The 21,117-nt window shown below is 35.4% G+C and overlaps 1 protein-coding gene across 2 annotated transcripts in view; it reads left to right on the top strand.

The window, feature by feature from the left end:
* The window catches only part of COP1 (COP1 E3 ubiquitin ligase), a 293,722-nt gene that overhangs the window by 86,176 nt on the left and 186,429 nt on the right, over positions 1-21,117 (top strand). The window contains exons 7-9 of one of the 2 annotated variants that reach the window (XM_007117809.4): positions 681-740; positions 1,461-1,537; positions 20,371-20,428. The exons of the other annotated variant lie outside the window; for it this stretch is intronic. Of the exons in view, the coding sequence (XP_007117871.2) occupies positions 681-740; positions 1,461-1,537; positions 20,371-20,428 (195 nt within the window). The remainder of the gene's footprint in view (positions 1-680; positions 741-1,460; positions 1,538-20,370; positions 20,429-21,117) is intronic. 2 annotated transcript variants of the gene reach the window in all.

Below are 21,117 nucleotides of genomic sequence, written 5' to 3'. Positions count from 1 at the left end.
TGAAGATTTGCTGTTTCTTTTGATTGAATAATTTCATTTTTAATAATCAATGAAATTTGAAATGCAGACTCATATGTTCCAGAATTCCTTATGATAGTTTGCAAACAACTTAAATCTCTGATGGTTAAATATATTGTTGAATGTGATGCAACAATTAAAATGTTTGCATTTTAATGGTGTGGAGAAAGGTTATGGTGCAGTAGGTAAGATATCAAAGATAAAAGATTATCTTAAATATGTTTTAAAAAATGCTTAAGAGGCTAATTTGTGATTGCTTTGTGGTGGTAGAATTTAATCTCTGAGACTTATTTTTATTTTTAAAATGGGGTTAACTGACATGTTGACATTAATGCTGACAATTAAATGAGGTAATTTGAAAATTCTTCGGATGTCTTCTGTTTTTATTAAGTCATATTGTCATTGTTGTTCATCTTTAATATTTTTATTATAAAGCCAATCCTTGTATTAAAGAAAATACTGTTTTCTTAAATATTAAGTCTTTACATTTACTTTTTAACATAGGAACTTAACAGCACTTTTTGTCTGCAGTATTTCACCCTGACAACCATTAGTGCACATTTTCCTAGAAATCATTTTGTAAACGTTAAGTTATTTTATGATTGTGGTGATGCTTGTGTGGTTTGGTTTAGGCTTTTTATTTCCTCCTCTCTAATCTACAGCAACTGGAGCAGATTCAGAAGGAGTTAAGTGTTTTGGAAGAGGATATCAAAAGAGTGGAAGTAAGATATCAAGAATTTCTCACATCTCTAGTAATTTTTCAATTTCATGAAATTTTTGCTTTTCCTTTAAATTGCTGCATTAAATTTATGGGATTGGTCTCCATTGTATAGAAAGTCACAGTCATAATTTATGTAGTAATAGTTTATTAGGAGGCCTTTTCCTCTAGTTAATGATCAAAGTTAGCATTTAATCCATTGTTTACTAGAAAGCTAATATTTGAATCAAGAGGAATGCTACTTTTCTTAATGTTTGCAGAGAATATATGTGAAGTAGAGACTGACATATCCTGTTTTTCTGTACTTTGGAGAGTTGAACCTAATGATCCAGTTGCCATACTGTCATATTTATCTTAATATTTATCAGTAGGGTAGGGTCTCACCTGGATTAATGATTAGCTAGTTCACTGTTCATATAGTGTACTGTACATCTCATTCAAATTATTTACATTTGTCTTTTTCTGCATTCGGTAGCTTCATTAGTGATGAATATTTATTAAAGTGTTTCTGGTTCTTTAAGAATGTGTATCATAGAAAAGGCTTGTCTCTTGACTTTCAGATATCCTTGTTTTTGTACTCTGGAAAGGAAGCCTTGAGAAATTTGGGTGTTGAGACAAAAAGGAACTGATAAAACCTGGGATTGGAAAGGAATATAATATAACTCCTTTTGATTTATACATCTTCTCTTTGGAGTGTCTATAACTCTAATAATTGTGCTTCCAGGAAATGAGCGGCTTATACTCTCCTGTCAGTGAGGATAGCACAGTGCCTCAATTTGAAGCTCCTTCTCCATCACACAGGTACAAAGCTTGAAACTTGTAATTGCTTAGTATTTATGGTACAGAGTGCACATATGGTATTAGTCCTTGGGAGCCTTTTCCATGCAATGTACAAAACCCCTGAGAAATTACTTTGGTCATGATCTAGAAATGAGATTGAGATAGCCTGTTTCCTTAATGCTTTGAATTTTCATGCCACGGACAGTTAGTGAGTAGAATATTATAATACTGTGAATTCACTGTTGGATTAAAAGTTTGGTGGATTTCTTAAAATAATGGCAGCTTTAAATACTTTTTGAATTAAAATCAGATGACATTAGAAATCTATAATTGGAGAACATGAAATGGTAATATTAGGGAAGAATTAGATAAACTAATACCTTTAACTTTTCCACTAACCAGTTGAATTTTCTTGCAGATCTTGTTCCCCAGATTTAAAATGAGGCCATTAGATAGATCTGTTAGTTTAGATATCCCTGGTATTTTCTTTATAACTCCCCATTATTAATTTGTCTTCCCTTCTGTACCCTCTGTTAGAGCAGGAATTACATTTGTCTTGCTCATGACTGTTTCCCTAGGTTTTAGAGTAGCAGTAGTGACTGGCCTCCTTCAGTAAGTTTTTGTGAAATATAGTGAATGTCTGTGGTCCCTATATAGCTCTAAAGTTCAATTTGAAATATCTACTACCTAAAATTTGAATTTGAACTTTTTTGTTGTGTTCAGAGCAAGAGCAGTTTTACATGTTTTTAACTTGCTAATCCATTTAGGATAGTGGTCTAATGTAAGCTTTTCAGACAGATAGTTTTAGGATAACACATGGATTATCAGGCAGTCCAATGACAGTACAAGAGATTACACTAACCTTCAGAGTCAGTGTCAGTTCAGGAAAGCTATTTTAGATCTAGTTTGGGACAATATGTGGGGAAGGGGCACAAGGGATATTCAGTTAAAGAACATTCCTGGGATGTTTGATATTTTTCATTAACCATTTTATGGAGAATCCTCGTGAGTACTAGGTGATTCTGGGGTCACTTTACCTGTGTAATTCAGCTTGTTTTTGTCTATATTTTATTTTCTTTAAAACACTTGGGAATGACTCAGCTGTGGGATATTATCTTTAAGCTTAACATTCACTTCCTGATATACATGGAATCTTTGTCAGTGGAATATTTATTATGTGAGTGCATGCAGGCAAGTAAAAGTTGTCATATCACAAAATCTTCTCTAGTAAACTGATAGTTCTCATCGTCATATGACTCTCTGTCATAGCCTTTAACAGTAGTGTTTCTTTCTATCTGTGTGTCCAGGTCTTTGTTAATCTTATTGATGACTTTTAATAACTTCTTGACAATATAGTATTATATTCATTTAACTGGCTCTGTTTATTTAATGCCTCTGATGCACTGGGCACTGTTCGGAGTGTTGAATCTAGCTGGCAAACTTCCTGCCTTTATGGAGCTTACCTTTTGGGGGGGTGTGTGTATGGAGGTTGGGGCAGATGCTAAATAAGCAAAAATATAATATAGTAGTAGCACATAACATTTAAGTAGTACCCTAGGAAGGAAATTAGATGTATTAGAGAGCTGACACATGAAGGAAGTGAAGTGAAGAGATAATAAAAAGTCATGGAGTTTTGAGTAGGATCTGTTTTAGATTTTAAAATATTTACTGGGGTTCCCATGTAGAGGATAGAGATTCTGTGTCCCTCTCAACCCCCTGCCATTGGAAGCTAGGAGGAACGTTAGGAACATTGCAAGAGTCCAGAAGAGAGGAAATGGTGGAATTTTATTGGATTTTATAGGATTTTATTGGTGGAAGAGAAGGGAAGTGGTTGTATTGTAAAGTAAAATAGCTGATCTCATAAAAGATAGAGGATTTCATGATGTCTATGAAAACTTCGTTGAATCGCTAAAATCGTATGGAACACTATTGTCAAATGAGATTTGGGCAGAGGTGAGACTGGTTAACAGTTGAAGATGGGAAAAAGGACAAACATGATATTTTCTTAAGAGTGTTTTGATATTTTCTTGAAACAAGTAATTTGATTATCACTCAAGGTTTGAGAGAGACACTTGGGAAAATGATGTGGCTTTAAATATTCTTGGGAAATGACCCTTAATACTTGGATGTGAAATTAAACATGGGAAGAATGTTATGTTATACTATCAATATTTAAGTTTTTTTTTATTTTTAAGAAATAGCATGTAGTTGAATTACAGTTTTTCCCTCATAATTATTAGCTTCATTATTTAAATGCCAGACAGATTTTTTTTTAAATTTCTCACTGTAATGTTTTGGTCTCTCTTTTAACTGGTTTACTTTAAAAAAAGACTTTTTCAGGATTATTTTTTATTTTTTCTTTCTATAATGAGGACCTTTTTAGTAAGATAATTAAATGCCTTAGATAGATTTTGGGTTTATGGTCAGGTTTATGTATTTAATGAAAATAAAAAGAAAAGACAGATAACTCTTACCACCCCCCATCAGTTTGTTTTCTTTTTTTTTAACATCTATTGGAGTATGATTGCTTTACAGTGTTGTGTTAGTTTCTGCTGTATAACAAAGTGAATCAGCTATATGTATACATACATTCCCATATCTCCTCCCTTTTGCATCTCCCTCCCACCCTGCCTATCCCACCCCTCTAGGTGGTCACAAAGCACCGAGCTGATCTCCCTGTGCTATGCAGCTGCTTCCCACTAGCTATCTGTTTTACATTTGGTAGTGTATATATGTCAGTGCTACTCTTTCACTTCATCCCAGCTTACCCTTCCCCCTCCCCGTGTCCTCAAGTCCATTCTCTACCTCTGCATCTTTATTCCTGTCCTGCCCTTAGGTTCATCAGAACCATTTTCTTTATTTTTTTAGATTCCAAATATGTGTGTTAGCATATGGTATTTGTTTTTCTCTTTCTGACTTACTTCACTCTGTATGACAGACTCTGGGTCCATCCACCCTCACTGCAAATAACTCAACTTCGTTTCCTTTTATGGCTGAGTAATATTCCATTGTATATATGTGCCACATCTTCTTTATCCATTCATCTGTCAGTGGACACTTAGGTTGCTTCCATGGCCCATCAGTTTGTTTTCTGTATACCATGACTAGCTGTAATTGTCATATCCTGTCAGTTTTCTTCCTGCTGCCTTGTTTAGACCACAAGTATCTCATGGAGTCGAGCAGTGGTCTTTTAATTATACTTCTACAGTGTATTGTGAGAAATCTGATGTTACTTTCCTGCTTAAAATCGTTCAGTGACTTTCCATTGCATGTAAATTGGTTTAGATCTAACTCTTCTGCATGGCCTTCCATAATCCCCTGTACCCTGCCTACTATTTTTGTGCTTTAGAATTGAATTTAACTCCCCAAGCAGGATGTTAGGTACCTTTGCTTATATTCTGTTTTGCCTAGAAACTCCTCCTGGATTCCTCTCTTTTTTTTTTGTTTTTTTTTTTTAAATAAATTTATTTTTGGCTGCATTGGGTCTTCGTTGCTGTGTGCGGTCTCTCTCCAGTCGTGGCGAGCTGGGACCACTCTTAGTTGCGGTGCACGGACCTCTCACTGCGGTGGCCCCTCTTGTTTTGGAGCACGGGCTCCGAGCACGCGGACTTCAGTAGTTGTGGCTCGCGGGCTCTAGAGCACAGGCTCAGCAGTTGTGGCGCATGGCTTAGTTGCTCTGCAGCATGTGGGATCTTCCCAGACCAGGGCTGGAAACCATGTCCCCTGTACTGGCAGGAGGATTCTTAACCACTGCGCCACCAGGGAAGACCCTCTCTATTCTTTTTTGATGCACCAGTTCCCTAAAAAAATGAAGGGGAGGAAGTGGGAGATAGAATTAACTACCCTTTTTTTTTTTTAATTCCTACTTATTTTGTTCCTGCTCTGTACTAGGTGTAGTAGTTTGTGTGGATTTCCCGTGCTGTACTATAATTCTATTAATATTGGGATTTTCTTACACTCCCACATTTTTATATGAGCATTTAAACTTAATAGGACTTAAAATAGGTTTTTGAATAAATGTATACTTAACCTAGATTGTAGTTTAATTTTTGCAGTTTGTGAAAATTTAACTGAAGCATGAGCTTTAGTACACTTAATAAGTAAACTAATATAATCAAAAAAAAAACTATTAGGCAGATTTCATTGGGGTGAGGTTGGGGGTGAGTGTGTGATTATTTCCTTGATAAAATCAGTTAAAAATTTTTTAAAAATGCTTTTAAGCCTTCATCCATTGCAATTCATATTAGAATTAGTTCAAACCTAAAGATTGCTGCTTTCAGGGTCTTTTTAATTCTTTAGATTCTGAGGAAGAAAGTCTCCACAATTCAGAGCATAAACTGTAGCTTATACTTCATTGTTGCATAGCTGTATGTGTCAAATTATGAGTAAATTAGAGTGGTAGGGAAGCACAGTCGTTTTTACCTGTTGCCAAATGGAATTTTTTTTTTTTATCTGAGAGTATGAAACATTTTAGTCACATCTTCTTTTTGACAATGACAATGATGCTTTTGTTTAGATTAAAACATTCTTAGACTGAAAAAACCTAAAATCTAAAATTTAGATTTTAAATCTTATTCAAAGTCATTTATTACTGGTAGCTTTGCTTGTAATTTTTAAAATGTATCTAATTGATGTGATTTCTGTCTCAGAAATAATTCTCATAATTGCTTTATTCTTTGTCTTTAAATCAAGTAAGTCTTTCAGAATTGTCAGTTATTAGTCACTAACGTCTGTGTTTTTAGAACTTCAAAGAACTTGGTTTAAAGATAATGTATTAGTTGAAGCTTCTCTATCTGCCTGGGGGTGAATATTCTTTAATATGATACAGATAGTTACTGGAGTTAAATTTGCAAAATAACTTTTGTTTTCCTGTGATGAAGTAGTAAATAAATACAATGTAAACACAAATAGTAAATAAGATTAATCTAGAATCTCTAGTCTTTAAAATGCTTTTACCAATAGCAAACTTGCTGTTGATCATAAATTTAATTCATTTTTTAAAAGACACATACATAAGTTTAAATTGTGAATTGCTTGTTGAAGTTTTCTGTGGTGTAGACCAGGGATATTTATAAATAAAATATATAGATAAGACATTTATATAAGACACTTTTGATTATATTTAACTACTCTATCAGGTATTTTTGAGACTTAATCTTTCATTTGTGTGTCTGTCATTTTTTAATAAATAAATAAATAAATAAATTTATGGCTGCGTTGGGTCTTCCTTGCTGCGCGTGGCTTGTTGGGTCTTCCTTGCTGCGCGTGGCTTTCTCTAGTTGTGGCGAGCGGGGGCTACTCTTCGTTGCAGTGTCCAGGCTTCTCACTGCAGTGGCTTCTCTTGTTGTGGAGCACAGGCTCTAGGCGTGTGGGCTTCTGTTGTTGTGGTGCACGGGCTCAGTGGTTGTGGCTCCTGGGCTCTAGAGCACAGGCTCGGTAGTTGTGGTGCACGGGCTTAATTGCTCCGCAGCATGTGGGATCTTCCCGGACCAGGGATCGAACCCATCTCCTCTGCATTGGCAGGCGGATTCTTAACCACTGCACCACCAGGGAAGTCCCTGTGTGTCTGTCTTTTTTGACAAAGGTCCAGATGAATCAAAATGAAGGAAAGAGCAAGGGGTCACTTTATGGATGTTAGAAGTATTTAACTATTATAAAGAATATATATATACATATATATATATAAATATATAATGGTGAGTTAGTACCTTGTGAATTTGTATATTTTATCATTTGAGTGAATAAACTAGTAAAATTCAAGGAATTTGATATTGTGTTATGGCTCTTGGACTAGGTTAAGAAATTCCTCTTTAACTCACTCACACAACTCTATGCAGTTATACTTACCCCTGTGACATGCCCCCTCCCCCAAGTCATTAAAAAAAAAAGTGTGTGATGGGGAGAGAGTGGGTGGTGGTTAGGGATGGCTCTTTGGTATAGTGGATGAAAATGGACCCATCTTCTCTGTTATTGCATATTGGGTCTTTGGTTGGATTATGATCACTGACCAGAGCAGTGTTAATGGCTTCTTCTTCACATATTAATGCTTAAGTTTTTGGTACTTTTTGGTACTTTTAAACTTATTGGTTTAACTGCTTTGTTTTACTTGGGAAGATATCTTTTTAAATTTTATTTTAATTTTTATTTATTTATTTATTTATTCTTTTATTTATTTATTTTTTGGCCACACTGCGTGGCTTGTGGGATCTTAGTTTCCCAACCAGGGACCGAACCCTGGCCCTTGGCAGTGAAAACGCGGAGTCCTAACCACTGGACCGCCAGGGAATTTCCTAAGATAACTGTTTTTAAAACGTAGGAACTGAAATGTTCTTATGGTCAGGTCTAACTCTAATCCTTACAGATTTGTCCCTACTTTATTATATATTTTAAACAAATCTTCTACATAAACCTAAAGAGTTTTTAATATAACATTTATTTCCGTTTATCCAGGAGGGGAATTATACGATATAGGAAATTCTTCATACACAGCCTGACACTATTTTCCATACAGTAAGTCTCCTACATACGAACGAGTTTCGTTCCTAGAGAGGATTCGTAAGTCCAGTTTGTTCGTAAGTCCAACAAAGTTAGCCTAGGTACCCAACTAACACAATCGGCTACATGGTACTGTACTGTAATAGGTTTATAATACTTTTCACACAAATAATACATAAAAAACAAAGAAAACATTTTTCATCTTATAGTATAGTACCTTGAAAAGTACAGTAGTACAGTACAACACCTGGCATATGGGGGCTGGCATCGAGGGAAAAGGCAAGAAGAGTTACTGACTGGAGGAGAGAGAAGAGGTGGGGGAGATTGTGGAGCTGAAGGATCATCAGCAATAGGAGTCGGAGGGCAAGCTGCTCACTCCTGAGTTTGATGGCACAGGTTCTGGTTCCTTGCTGGATTCATTTCTATCTACTCTTGAAAAAACAATCCAGTGATGTCTGTGTAGTAGCTCTTTTTTTCTTGTCATAGATGACACGGTAGCACTGGATTGCATTCTGAATGGTAGCTGCAACCTTTGTGTACCGTTCTACATTCAGGTCCTATGCCTCAAAAACTAACAGTGCCTCCTCAAAGAAAATCCCTTTGCCATTTCCTGTATCGTGAATCTCTTCGGTTCTTCAGTTACTTCTTCTTCCTCTTGTCTCTCTTGGTGATTCTTAGCAGTACCAGCTACATCACCACTGCTTTTACCATTGCTTCTGGACATCCTGGGCTTGAAATAAAGATACTGTACTACTGTACTCTATAAAGTACTGTACAGTAAAGTACACAAAAGCACAACCACTTATAGAGGGGGCATGCGTGTGACAGTGTACACCAGATACGTGAACTAACTTATGTGATTGGACATGCGAACACATGTTTGCATCTTTGAAAGTTTGCAACTTGAAGGTTCGTATATAGGGGACTTGTATTTCCAAGGTTAGATGATTATGAACAGATCTTAAGAAATCTCTGCTACACTTGCATTTATTGTTGCGAGTACTGAGGATTACTTGCCTTAACTCTGATCCTATACCATGCAGAGGCGTTGAATTTGGTGCCATAGGCGATGGAGGATACTGAAGAATCTTACGGAATTTTCAACTTGAACAAACACAAAGAAACACAAACACAGAAAACAGATTTCCTTGGCAATAATGTAAAGGGTACTCTTCATACATCTGTAGTTTCTTATTAATTTGATAGGTAATAGAATTGCAGCAAGTAATGAAAAAGTTTTTTGAAATAGTTCAGTTTCCTTTATTTAGAATATTTGAAGAATTCTTCAGTCACTCAGCCAGTTTTTGGAGGTGTATCAGGCATGTATAAAACAGTTTTAGGCACTGGAGATACATTTGTGAATATGATAGACCCTAGGACTCTGCTCACATGGTTATATAAAGGACAGAAAATAAGTTATGCTGTCAAATTAATTATTCTGCTTAAAATATGGTGTAAATAGACATTTTGATTCCAGTAATAAAAATAATCAAAATACATTTAACTTTAAAACTTTAGTAATTATGTTTGATGAGTAGGTATTTCAGGATTTTTGAAAAACATCTTTGGGTTCTTGTTATAAACTGTAATTGTCACTGCTTGGTGAAGATACTACCAGTCCTTTCTAATTCTGAAATCTGAGGTGTGAACAGGACAGATTTCCATGTGCTTGAGTATCAACCAAACCTCTTGTTTGACACGCAGATTTTTGAACCCCACCCCCAAAATCTGATCATTAGGCCTGAGGTGAGTTCCTGAGATTCACATCTAGGCCTGGAGGATCATACTTTAAAAATATGTAAATACTGGTTTAGCGGGCAGTGAATATGTCTGTATTACTGACATGTTTTAAAAATCTCTAAGTAAGGTATACTTATTTTCTTTTTCATAAAAGAAAGCTCTGACATTCAACACTGAAGTTTTATAACTACCTTAAGTTTATTTCATCTTTGGGGAAGATAGGGTAAAATTTTATATTTATTTTACTCTCTACTTTGTAAAGTTACATATCCTTCTGTAATGTCTTAAAAATGCCTTGAGTTATGTTCCTGGGCTTGAGAGAGCCAAAACAGTTAAAATTAAGTTTCTTGGAAGGAAGCAAATTATTGGTATTTACCAACCATTCCCTCTTGATTCCATTCATATTACTGTGATTAGACCCTCTTGCTTATGGCCTTTTGCACTTTCAGGTTAGAGTCATGTAGGAAACTTTTCACCCCTTTGCTTATTATAGGTGTACCTTGATTCTGGGAGGTCAGGGATGGGAGAGGCTGGGAAAACCAAAGCTATACATTGTAACCCTAGCTTAGATGTAAGGATAATCGAATGCAAGCATAAAATTTCATGTGCTGTCACCATTTTCTATTTCTGCTGTTTACTGTCTCTGCCCTACTCAAGTTCCAGTATATTTTTCCCATTCAGATCCTCTACCTTTGAATCTTTTGTTTCTGTTTTTGGAATGCTTCTTCTACTTTCTTTGTTTTTAAAACCTTTTTCTGAGATAATTTCAGAGACCTAGGTTTTGTAACACTAAGATTTGTGGCAGTTACGTCATCTGATAATTAAAAATTTCTCCTCTGTGAATTATAACTAAATTGTAACTATTATAACTATTCCCACTCATTGATAAGTGGTTAGAATATAACGGAGTCAAATGCAGCACTTAGCCTAACAAACTGGGACTTTTATTAGCTTTGTTGGAGACAGATGAGTTTTGTCAGTCTTTTTCTTTTGAGCTTATTATTCTGTTTTTGAAATTCTACCAAGCAAATTATTTACTTCCAAAGGCAGTAAGCAGTAGATTCAGACCTGTTCCATCTTTCAGAAATTTTCCATCACATTTGCTTTTCATATCTGCCAGCAGTAAGTTTCTCCCTGAGGAAGCTCTTATAATGAAAACTTTAAAATGAAAACTTTAAAATGAATTGCCCTTTTGCTTTTCTTTTTAAACTTTAGTAATATTATGGAATTACAGACCTTTTAAAAGACAGCATAATATTAGGTTCATACAGTCCTCCTATGTACTGTGTATCTACAACCCTTTCTAACCATCTACCATTAAAAGGAGACAAAGGGTGTTGGGGGAAGTTTTTCCTGGATATTTGAAATACTCTGATAACTTCTGTTCTTTGAAGAATAAATTGAATCTTTTTTTCCTAAAGATCATAGATATGTACTCTGGAGCCCAATATTTTTATTATTGAACTACCCTGACATTCCCAAAGTAAATCCAAAGCTTGTATGATATGTAGGTTTTCATAACCTTTTCGGGAAACCTTTGGAGTCAGATGTGTTTCATTATGTAGTGTTATGTCTGTGCCCCCATACCCTTCCCTCCCCAGTTTAGAAAGGTAACACAGTACATATGCCATATATTACATATACTGGAGGAGGAGTAAAACACAGTTGCATATAATCAAGCACATTAATATTTCAGCATTGATGCATGCATGTTAGCAGTCAGTGAGACAAACGGTATCAAAATCTGTTCAGGTCAGGTTTTCACTTCAAAAAGTTACAAAAAGTGTTTGATTTTCATAGTTTTGGGTTTTAGGAATTGAAGTTTTATGTAATCTTTTTTTTGTTGTTGTTTAACATCTTTATTGGAGTATAATTGCTTTAAAATGATGTGTTAGTTTCTGCTTTATAACAGAGTGAATCAGTTATACATATACATATATCCCCATATCTCTTCCCTCTTGCGTCTCCCTCCCTCCACCCTCCCTATCCCACCTCTCCAGGTGGTCACAAAGCACCGAGGTGATCTCCCTGTGCTATGGGGCTGCTTCCCACTAGCTATCTATTTTACATTTGGTAGTGTATATGTGTCCATGCCACTCTCTCACTTTGTCCCAGCTTACCCTTCCCCCTTCCCATATCCTCAAGTCCATTTTCTAGTAGGTCTGTGTCTTTATTCCCATCTTGCCCCTAGCTTCTTCATGACCATTTTTTTTTTTTTGCTACATTCCATATATATGTGTTAGCATACGGTATTTGGTTTTCTCTTTGTGACTTACTTCACTCTGTATGAGAGACTCTAGGTCCATCCACCTCACTACAAATAACTCAGATTCGTTTCTTTTTATGGCTGAGTAATATTCCATTGTATATATGTGCCACATCTTCTTTATCCATTCATCTGTCAGTGGACACTTAGGTTGCTTCCATGTCCTGGCTATTGTAAATAGAGCTGCAGTGAACATTGTGGTATATGATTCTTTTTGAGTTATGGTTTTCTCAGGGTATATGCCCAGTAGTGGGATTGCTGGGTCGTATGGTAGTTCTATTTTTAGCTTTTTAAAGAACCTCCATACTCTTCTCTATAGTGGCTGTATCAATTTACATTCCCGCCAACAGTGCAAGAGGGTTCCCTTTGCTCCTCACCCTCTCCAGCAATTATTGTTTGTAGAATTTTTTCATGATGGCCATTCTGACCAGTGTGAGATGATATCTCATTGTAGGTTTTTTTTTGTGTGTGTGTGTGTTACGTGGGCCTCTCACTGTCGCGGCCTCTCCCGTTGCGGAGCACAGGCTCCGGACGCGCAGGCTCAGCGGCCATGGCTCACGGGCCCAGCCGTTCCACGGCATGTGGGATCTTCCTGGACCAGGGCACGAACCCATGTCCCCTGCATTGGCAGGTGGACTCTCAACCACTGCACCACCAGGGAAGCCGCTCATTGTAGTTGTGATTTGCATTTCTCTAATGATTAGTGATATTGAGCATTCTTTCACGTGTTTGTTGGCAATCTGTATATCTTCTTTGGAGAAATATCTGTTTACATCTTCTGCCCATTTTTGGATTGGTTTGTTTGATATTTTGATATTGAGCTGCATGAGCCCGGGAAGCCGCTCATTGTAGTTGTGATTTGCATTTCTCTAATGATTAATGATATTGAGCATTCTTTCACGTGTTTGTTGGCAATCTGTATATCTTCTTTGGAGAAATATCTGTTTACATCTTCTGCCCATTTTTGGATTGGTTTGTTTGATATTTTGATATTGAGCTGCATGAGCTGCTTGTAAATTTTGGAGATTAATCCTTTGTCAGTTGCTTCATTTGCAGATACTTTCGCCCATTCTGAGGGTTGTCTTTTTGTCTTGTTTATGGTTTCCTTTGCTGTACAAAAGCTTTTAAGTTTCATTAGGTCCCATTTGTTTAATTTTGTTTTTATTTCCATTTCTCTAGGAGGTGGGTCAAAGAGGATCTTGCTGTGATTTATGTCATAGAGTGTTCTGCCTATGTTTTCCTCTGAGAGTTTGATAGTGTATGGCCCTACATTTAGGTCTTAATCCATTTGGAGTTTATTTTTGTGTATGGTGTTAGGGAGTGTTCTAATTTCATTCTTTTACATGTAGCTGTCCAGTTTTCCCAGCATCACTTATTGAAGAGGCTGTCTTTTCTCCATTGTATATTCTTGCCTCCTTTATCAAAGATAAGGTGACCATATGTGCGTGGGTTTATCTCTGGGCTTTCTATCCTGTTGCATTGATCTATATTTCTGTTTTTGTGACAGTACCATACTGTCTTGATTACTGTAGCTTTGTAGTATGGTTTGAAGTTGGGGAGCCTGTTTTCTCCAGCTCTGTTTATCTTTCTCAAGATTGCTCTATTTGGGGTCTTTTGTGTTTCCCGCCGCTCTTATTCAACATAGCTGAGCTATTCAACATAGTTTTGGAAGTTCTAGCCACGGCTATTGTATTTTAAAATAAACCAGTGGCTGTGAATGTTTAAGGGGGTGTTTTTTTGTCTGCTCTAAAGCACAATTTTTAAGTCTGAAATTAAAAATCACCACACTGATTAATCTTGGGGAAAAGAAATTTTAAAGACAGAACTTGATGTATACAATGAACTTCATATAGTGACTAATTTCTGTGCATTAATTTTGTATCCTGCTACTTTACCAGATTCATTGATTAGCTCTAGTAGTTTTCTAGTAACGTCTTTAGGATTCTCTATGTATAATGTCATGTCATTTGCAAACTGACAGCTTTACTTCTTCTTTTCCTATTTGGATTCCTTTTATTTCTTTTTCTTCTCTGATTGCTGTGGCTAAAACTTCCAAAACTATGTTGAATAATAGTGGTGAGAGTGGGCAGCCTTGTCTTGTTCCTGGTCTTAGTGGAAATGGTTTCAGGTTTTCACCATTGAGGACGATGTTGGCTGTGGGTTTGTCATATATGGCCTTTAATATGTTGAGGTAAGTTCCCTCTGTGCCTACTTTCTGGAGGGTTTTTATCATAAATGGGTGTTGAATTTTGTCAAAAGCTTTCTCTGCATCTATTGAGATGATCATATGATTTTATTTAAGTTTTTTGAGCCGAATATTTTTATTTTTTAAATTTTTATTTTATTATTTATTTATTATTATTTTAAAATTTATTTATTTATTTATTTGTCTGCTTTGGATCTCAGTTGCAGGATCTTCGTTAGGGCATGCGAGATTTTAAGTTGTGACATGCAGGCTCTTAGTTGCATCATTCAGGATCTAGTTGCCTGACCAGGGATTGAACCTGGGTCCCCTGCATTGGGAGCATGGATTCTTAACCACTGGACCACCAGGAAAGTCCCAAGCCCAATATTTTTAAAGTCAAACAGTATATTGCTGAAAAGGCCATTGAAATCACCGATGTTCATTTGTGTAAAATCTGTTGTATAAAATGTGTTGTACTATCTTGTTGATATTCTAACAAATACCACAAGATGAGTAGTAGTACTGTCTATTCTAATGAGTCCGAGACACTGTAGAAGAAAAGATTTCATGTTAATTTTCAATTGAATTTTGCATCAAAATCAGGAAATTATTACTGTCGTAGAGAACTGCATTTGCAAAAGTCGTAGCTGTCAGAGTAACATACGTGTGTGTATTAGGTACTGTTTTGTAATTTACATGTATTATATAACCCTCAGAATAAATGCCGTGTGTCCTTTTCATTTTACAAATGAGGTAATTGAGTCATGGAGATGAAGCAATTTGCCCAGTATCACATAGTTAGTAGCATAATCAGTATTCTAAAGCAGACATCCTTACTCTGGAGCCTGTAAAACCTTGGGAGGTAAAACGGTTTTAGAGATCATCGAGTTAATAATAAAACATCAAAAAGAAGATCAATAGAAACTTAAAGTTCAAAAATGGCAGGACAGTGATTCTTCAAGAAGAGAAAACATATATCACTTTGGCAGTCTTACATAAGGAATCTGGAATTATACTGCCTGGGTTCAAATTTCAATTCCACACCTTATTAGCAGTTTGACCTTAGGCAAGTTTATTATTAACTTCTGTACACCTCAGTTTTCTCATTATTAAAATGAGGATAATAATACCTGTCTTGACTGATAAAATGTGGTAATCCATTTAAAGAAATGAGAGAATAATACCTGACACATAAGAAGCACTCAGTAGATGGTAGCACTCAATAGATGAGTCATGTTGATTTTGTATGATTTGTTTGAATAGTTGTGTCAAATGTTAATGGGTATGTGGAATTAGAAAGGAAAAATCAAAACTGAAGAGTGATTTCTAGTATCTCCTGAGGTGTCTGCAAAACTGGGGCCATGAAAATTTTGGTTGTTTAGTAAGTGGCATTTACCATTGATTTGAAATTCAATGCTTCTATGTTAAGTAAGTGACAGAAAAGCATTATTTTGAGGAGAGCAAGTGATTTAGCTTTCACCTATTTATAATACCGGGGATTACTGCCTTGGTAGAAAGGGAATAAAATAGTGACAAACTTTACTATTTAAAAAAAATTAAAATCATATTTGGTTTTAATTAGTCATTATTAAAATTTATAAGTCAGATTATTTTCATGTTGCACGTTTCTCACATTGCTCAGTTTGGGGAAACTGGTTCAGTAATTTTATGTAGAATACTGGAAATGGGGTTTGGCAGTAGCCCCATATTGTTTATTGAATGTAGAGTTTATTCTGTCTTAAGTTTATACTAATGGAAAAACAAATCAGTGACAGCAGTTAGTCTAATTTCATGTGTGTACACAGATTTTTGTTTGTTTGTTTGTTTATTCAATTCCATTATTTATTTATAAACCTCATAGTTTCATTTTCTTTATGTTCACCCTTAAACTATCTCAATACATTTTATTTTGCTCACATATTAAAATCCTCTATAATTTAATTAATTTTGTGCCTATTGATATATGAATGTGAATTATCCTTTTTCAAGTAAAAGCCCAGTCTAAAACTAGTTACCCACTATTTTTACCAAGAGGGAAACACTGTTTTCTCTTAGCTTCCTATTCATTTATAGATATAGCTTATATGTGAAATTGACTTAACAGTCTTTTTTTATTATTTATTTAAACATTTTTAATTTCTTTATTTTTAATTGAAAGATAGTTGATTTGCAATGTTGTGTTACTTTCAGGTGTACTGCAAAGTGATTCAGTTTTATATATATATATATATACACATGCACACATATATACTCATAATACACACATATACATATATACACAAATACACACATAAATACATATATATACACACATAAATACATATACATTATATATTCTTTTTCAGATTCTTTTCCCTTATAGGTCATTACAAAATAGTATAGTTCCCTGTGCTGTACAGTCAGTCCTTGTTGATTATCTATTTTATGTATAGTGATGTATATCTGTTAATCCAAAACTCCTAATTAATTCCTCCCCCCCATTTCCCCTTTGGTAACCATAAATTTGTTTTCTATGTCTGTGAGTCTGTTTCTGTTTTGTATATAAGTTCATTTGTAAAAGTCCATCTTTTAATTACAAAGTATATCTTTGCTTTTGGAAGCAAATAGTTTAAGTGACAGTAAGTAGTTTTGTGACATCTACTTGCATAACTGTGAATTTCCCTTGTAACTTGGTTTAACAGCTGTATAGTTTTCATATGCTTTTAGCTGAGCTCCTCGTTGTCACCAGCAAGAACATTAAGAATTTTTTTATCATCTTATTTTCCCCATCATGAGTAAAGTGTATTTTATTCCTAACTCAGTTTTAGTTACTATCTTGAAATTTTCTTCTTGCCCTTGCCATTTTTTGGTGGCTTTATTTTTATAACTTATTTGAAATAATTTCAAGTTATTTATTTGACATTTATTTGAAATAATTGATGACTCTCATATTTATAGGTTGCTGTTTTTTTCACTTTTCTCCTTAAATTATGTCTATGAAGTGGGTTGGGCTAATCCAGGATTTCCTCACTCTTCAGTTGTAGAATATGATGTGCCTAGGGAGCATAGCAGGTGGTTCAGTGTAGACTCTAGAACCTGACTGCATGGCTTTGAATCCTAACTCTGCTATTGGCTAACTTTGTTAACTTGGGCCAAATGTATAATCTGTCAGTGGCTGAGTTTCCTCACTTGAGAAATGGGAATGATAATAGTGTCTACCTGAGTTATGAAGCTTAAATTACTTAGGTCAGTGCCTAGAGCATGGTAAATGCTCAATAAATGATAGCTATTAATACTGCTGTTGTCATTACCATCTGTGGATTGTGGCTAACTCAGAGATAAAGAAGTAGAATAGCACCAGAATCAAGAGAACCCAGCCCAGGCAGTGCTTTCTAATATTCTCTTCTAATCATGTTACTTTATACAGACATAGAAACACATACACACACACACACATACACACACACACACACACACACACACACACACACATTTTAAAAAGCAGAATTAAAGGGATTTATTTTTTCAGATTGCTTCTGTTGCAGTTGTGTATGCATTAATAAATTTTCTTAGTGAATAAGATTAAGATCTGAAATAAAATAAATTTCAAACTCTGCAGTTATTAATAAGATACCATTTTAAACCTGTAATTTCAATACCTTCAACAATCTGATGAGTACTATTTTTAAACATGTATTTGAAATGTAATGTTATCTCACTATATACACTGATATATCAATATCATTGTTCCAGCCTGCAGTCAAAGAAGTCTGAATTACAACACCATAAAATAATTATATCTAGAAATAGTTCTGTTCTATCAACCTCTAAATGTGCAGCTTCATCATTTTATTAATATTTATACAGATAATAGGGAATTGGGTTTCATTAGTGGAAGGAACACAGATTTTTTTTTTAACATCTTTATTGGAGTATAATTGCTTTACAATGTTGTGTTAGTTTCTGCTCTATAACAAAGTGAATCAGCCATATGCATACATACATCCTCATATCCCCTCCCTCTTGCATCTCCCTCCCACCCGCCCTATCCCACCCCTCTAGGTGGTCACAAAGCGCGAACCCGGTTCCCCTGCATCGGCAGGCGGACGCGCAACCACTGCGCCACCAGGGAAGCCCCTGAATTTCATTTCTTGGGTAATATTGTATATATTGCCACATCTTTGCCACATTGCCACATCTATTGCCACATTGTATATATGTGCCACATCTTCTTTATCCATTCATCTGTCGATGGACACTTAGGTTGCTTCCATGTCCTGGCTATAGTAAATAATGCTGCAATGAACATTGCGGTACACGTCTCTTTTTGAATTATGGTTTTCTCAGGGTATATGCCCAGTGGTGGGATTGCTGGGTCTTATGGTAGTTCTATTTTTAGTTTTTTAAGAAACCTCCATACTGTTCTCCATAGTGACTGTATCAATTTACATTTCCACCAACAGTGCAAGAGGGTTCCCTTTTCTCCACATCCTCTCCAGCCTTTATTGTTTGTAGATTTTTTGATGATGGCCATTCTGACCGAGGAACACAGATTTTTGAATGCATGGCATTTCCTCATTTTTAGCCCTGTTAGTCCCTGGTTACAGTATACTGAAAATAGCATGTGATCCTGTCATATCAGTTCATGACTCTGTGCAAGGAAAGTGAGCATTGGTTATATTTCAGCAAAAGAAATTCATTACAAGATTGTGTTAATTCTTTAATTTGTAGTATAAGTGTCTTTGAAGGGTCTTTCTTACATAAGTCTTACTATAGGAATGGTTAAGAACACAGTGAATATCTATTATTATGTATTGCTTTATAAAAAAAGACTACTGTGAAGACAATTGCATCTCATTTATTATATTTTTGAAAGCGTAAGGTTGTATGTTATTGACGAATTTTATTAATAGAGGGTAAAATTTATTGAACATCTACCGTTTTTTGGCATCGTACTGAGAAATTAACCCACTTAATTAAATCTTATACCTCTCTGAAGTATCTTACTCATTTAGCAGATGGAGAAGCTAGAGGCCAAATAAGATAAATAACTTGCCCAGAGTCATTTAGCTGCTAACAGGTGAAATTCAAACCCACTCTGTACTCTCAAGAGTGCCTCTCATATTATAATCTTTGTGATTATTTGAGTACTAAAGTGAATAATGATTTTGTATATTTATGTAAAGAGACACACTGAAATTAGTACACTTAATTGCTTAAATTTCATTAGGGTAGACAAAAATATAAACATTTCTATAGTAGAAATAGGGAAGAATTTTTTAAAATGTAAAAAACTGTTGATCTGTCATGGTTGATGTAGAAGTTATATCATTTTCAGGTGTTAATAGTCTTCATAGGCTAATTTATTGAAAGAAGGGAGGGAGATATGAGTGACGTGATAAGATAGATGTGGTAAGATAATACTCTTAGGAAGCAACGCTAGTCTGGGACATCTAGAGGTTTTTCTAGGGTTAGGTAGGAAAATGCACAGAGAATATAATCAAATAGAAAGAACCAATGAGAAAGTAGATTATGTTCCACTAGGGCAGAGGTAATTAGAATATAGATTTTGGGTTACGAAAGAAAGATTACTGGTATTTTACCATTTCTTCCATTCCTTTGATCGTTTTCTTTCACATGAGGTGATTATCATAACATTTTGGAGCTTGAAGGGACTCTAGATATAGCTAGAGATAGCTAGTCTCCACTCATCTCACTTTGCAGATAAGGAAACAGTTATTATAAGGTATTTGTCCAAGGGCACTAGCTCTAGTGTCATAACAGGATCTCTTAACCATAGCTTTTGACTGCATGCTTTTGCTCTTTTCCCAATATTCTAAGTCCTCTTTTCCTTAGAGTTCAAACAACTTATTAACCTATCTGAAAATGAAATTGTAGGAAATACTTCTATATATACACCTATCTTATGATTATTCCCTACTGACATTCTTTCAAGGTGGGTATATTTAAGGTGGTGGGATGAAGGGGTAAATTGTTTAAACATTTACTAATTTTTTGTTTATGGGATATGTATTTATTTGATGTCTAATTAAATTATTGGTAATAAATATTTTCTTTGCTTAGAAATTAGAAATATTGTATTTATATATGATATATTTTAGATTTACTTTTTCTGTTGCTAAGAGAATGTAAAAACTGAAATCACATTTTTCTTTCTTCATTTTGCAGTAGTATTATTGATTCCACAGAATACAGCCAACCTCCAGGTTTCAGTGGCAGTTCTCAGGTAAATGATACATCTAACAGTATGTTCTAGTGGTACCATAAATATAATCACCTGAGTTGTAAAATCACAGATGAGTTTACTGGAATGTCCTGTCATAAAGACAGCTGTTTTGAATGCTGTGGCATTGATTAGGACTTGAGTAGCTCTGATACATAATCAGATATATATTTGCTCATCACTGAGATTAAAACTTTTTTTAATATACTGGTAACATCAGACCTTGAGAGGAAGGAAATACCATAAGAGGAAATTATGAGTAATCAGGTCATTGTTTCTCTCAGAGATAAGAAAGTTGTAATTTATTGATGAATTACCCATTATTATGTTGAAACATGTAGCTTTTCTGTGGAAAGTAAACTACAGGCTTGAGTAGAATAGACTCTGGCTTCTCCTTTTCTTTAATTAATTGTATGATTATTTTGATTTTTACTGTCTTCATCTCTGACTTGGGGATGCTGATATTTGTCAAATATAATTTTTTTTTTTTTTTTTTCGGTACGCGGGCCTCTCACTGTTGTGGCCTCTCCCGTTGCGGAGCACAGGCTCCGGACACGCAGGCTCAGCGGCCATGGCTCACGGGGATAGCCGCTCCGCGGCATGTGGGATCTTCCCAGACCGGGGCATGAACCCATGTCCCCTGCATCAGCAGGCGGACTCTCAACCACTGCGCCACCAGGGAAGCCCTGTCA

The sequence above is a fragment of the Physeter macrocephalus genome, chromosome 4 (genome assembly GCF_002837175.3).
Source record: "Physeter macrocephalus isolate SW-GA chromosome 4, ASM283717v5, whole genome shotgun sequence".
In the NCBI taxonomy this organism is placed as follows: domain Eukaryota; kingdom Metazoa; phylum Chordata; class Mammalia; order Artiodactyla; family Physeteridae; genus Physeter; species Physeter macrocephalus.
The sequence above is the reverse complement of the archived record's forward strand: the minus strand, read 5'-3'. Positions and strand labels throughout refer to the sequence as shown.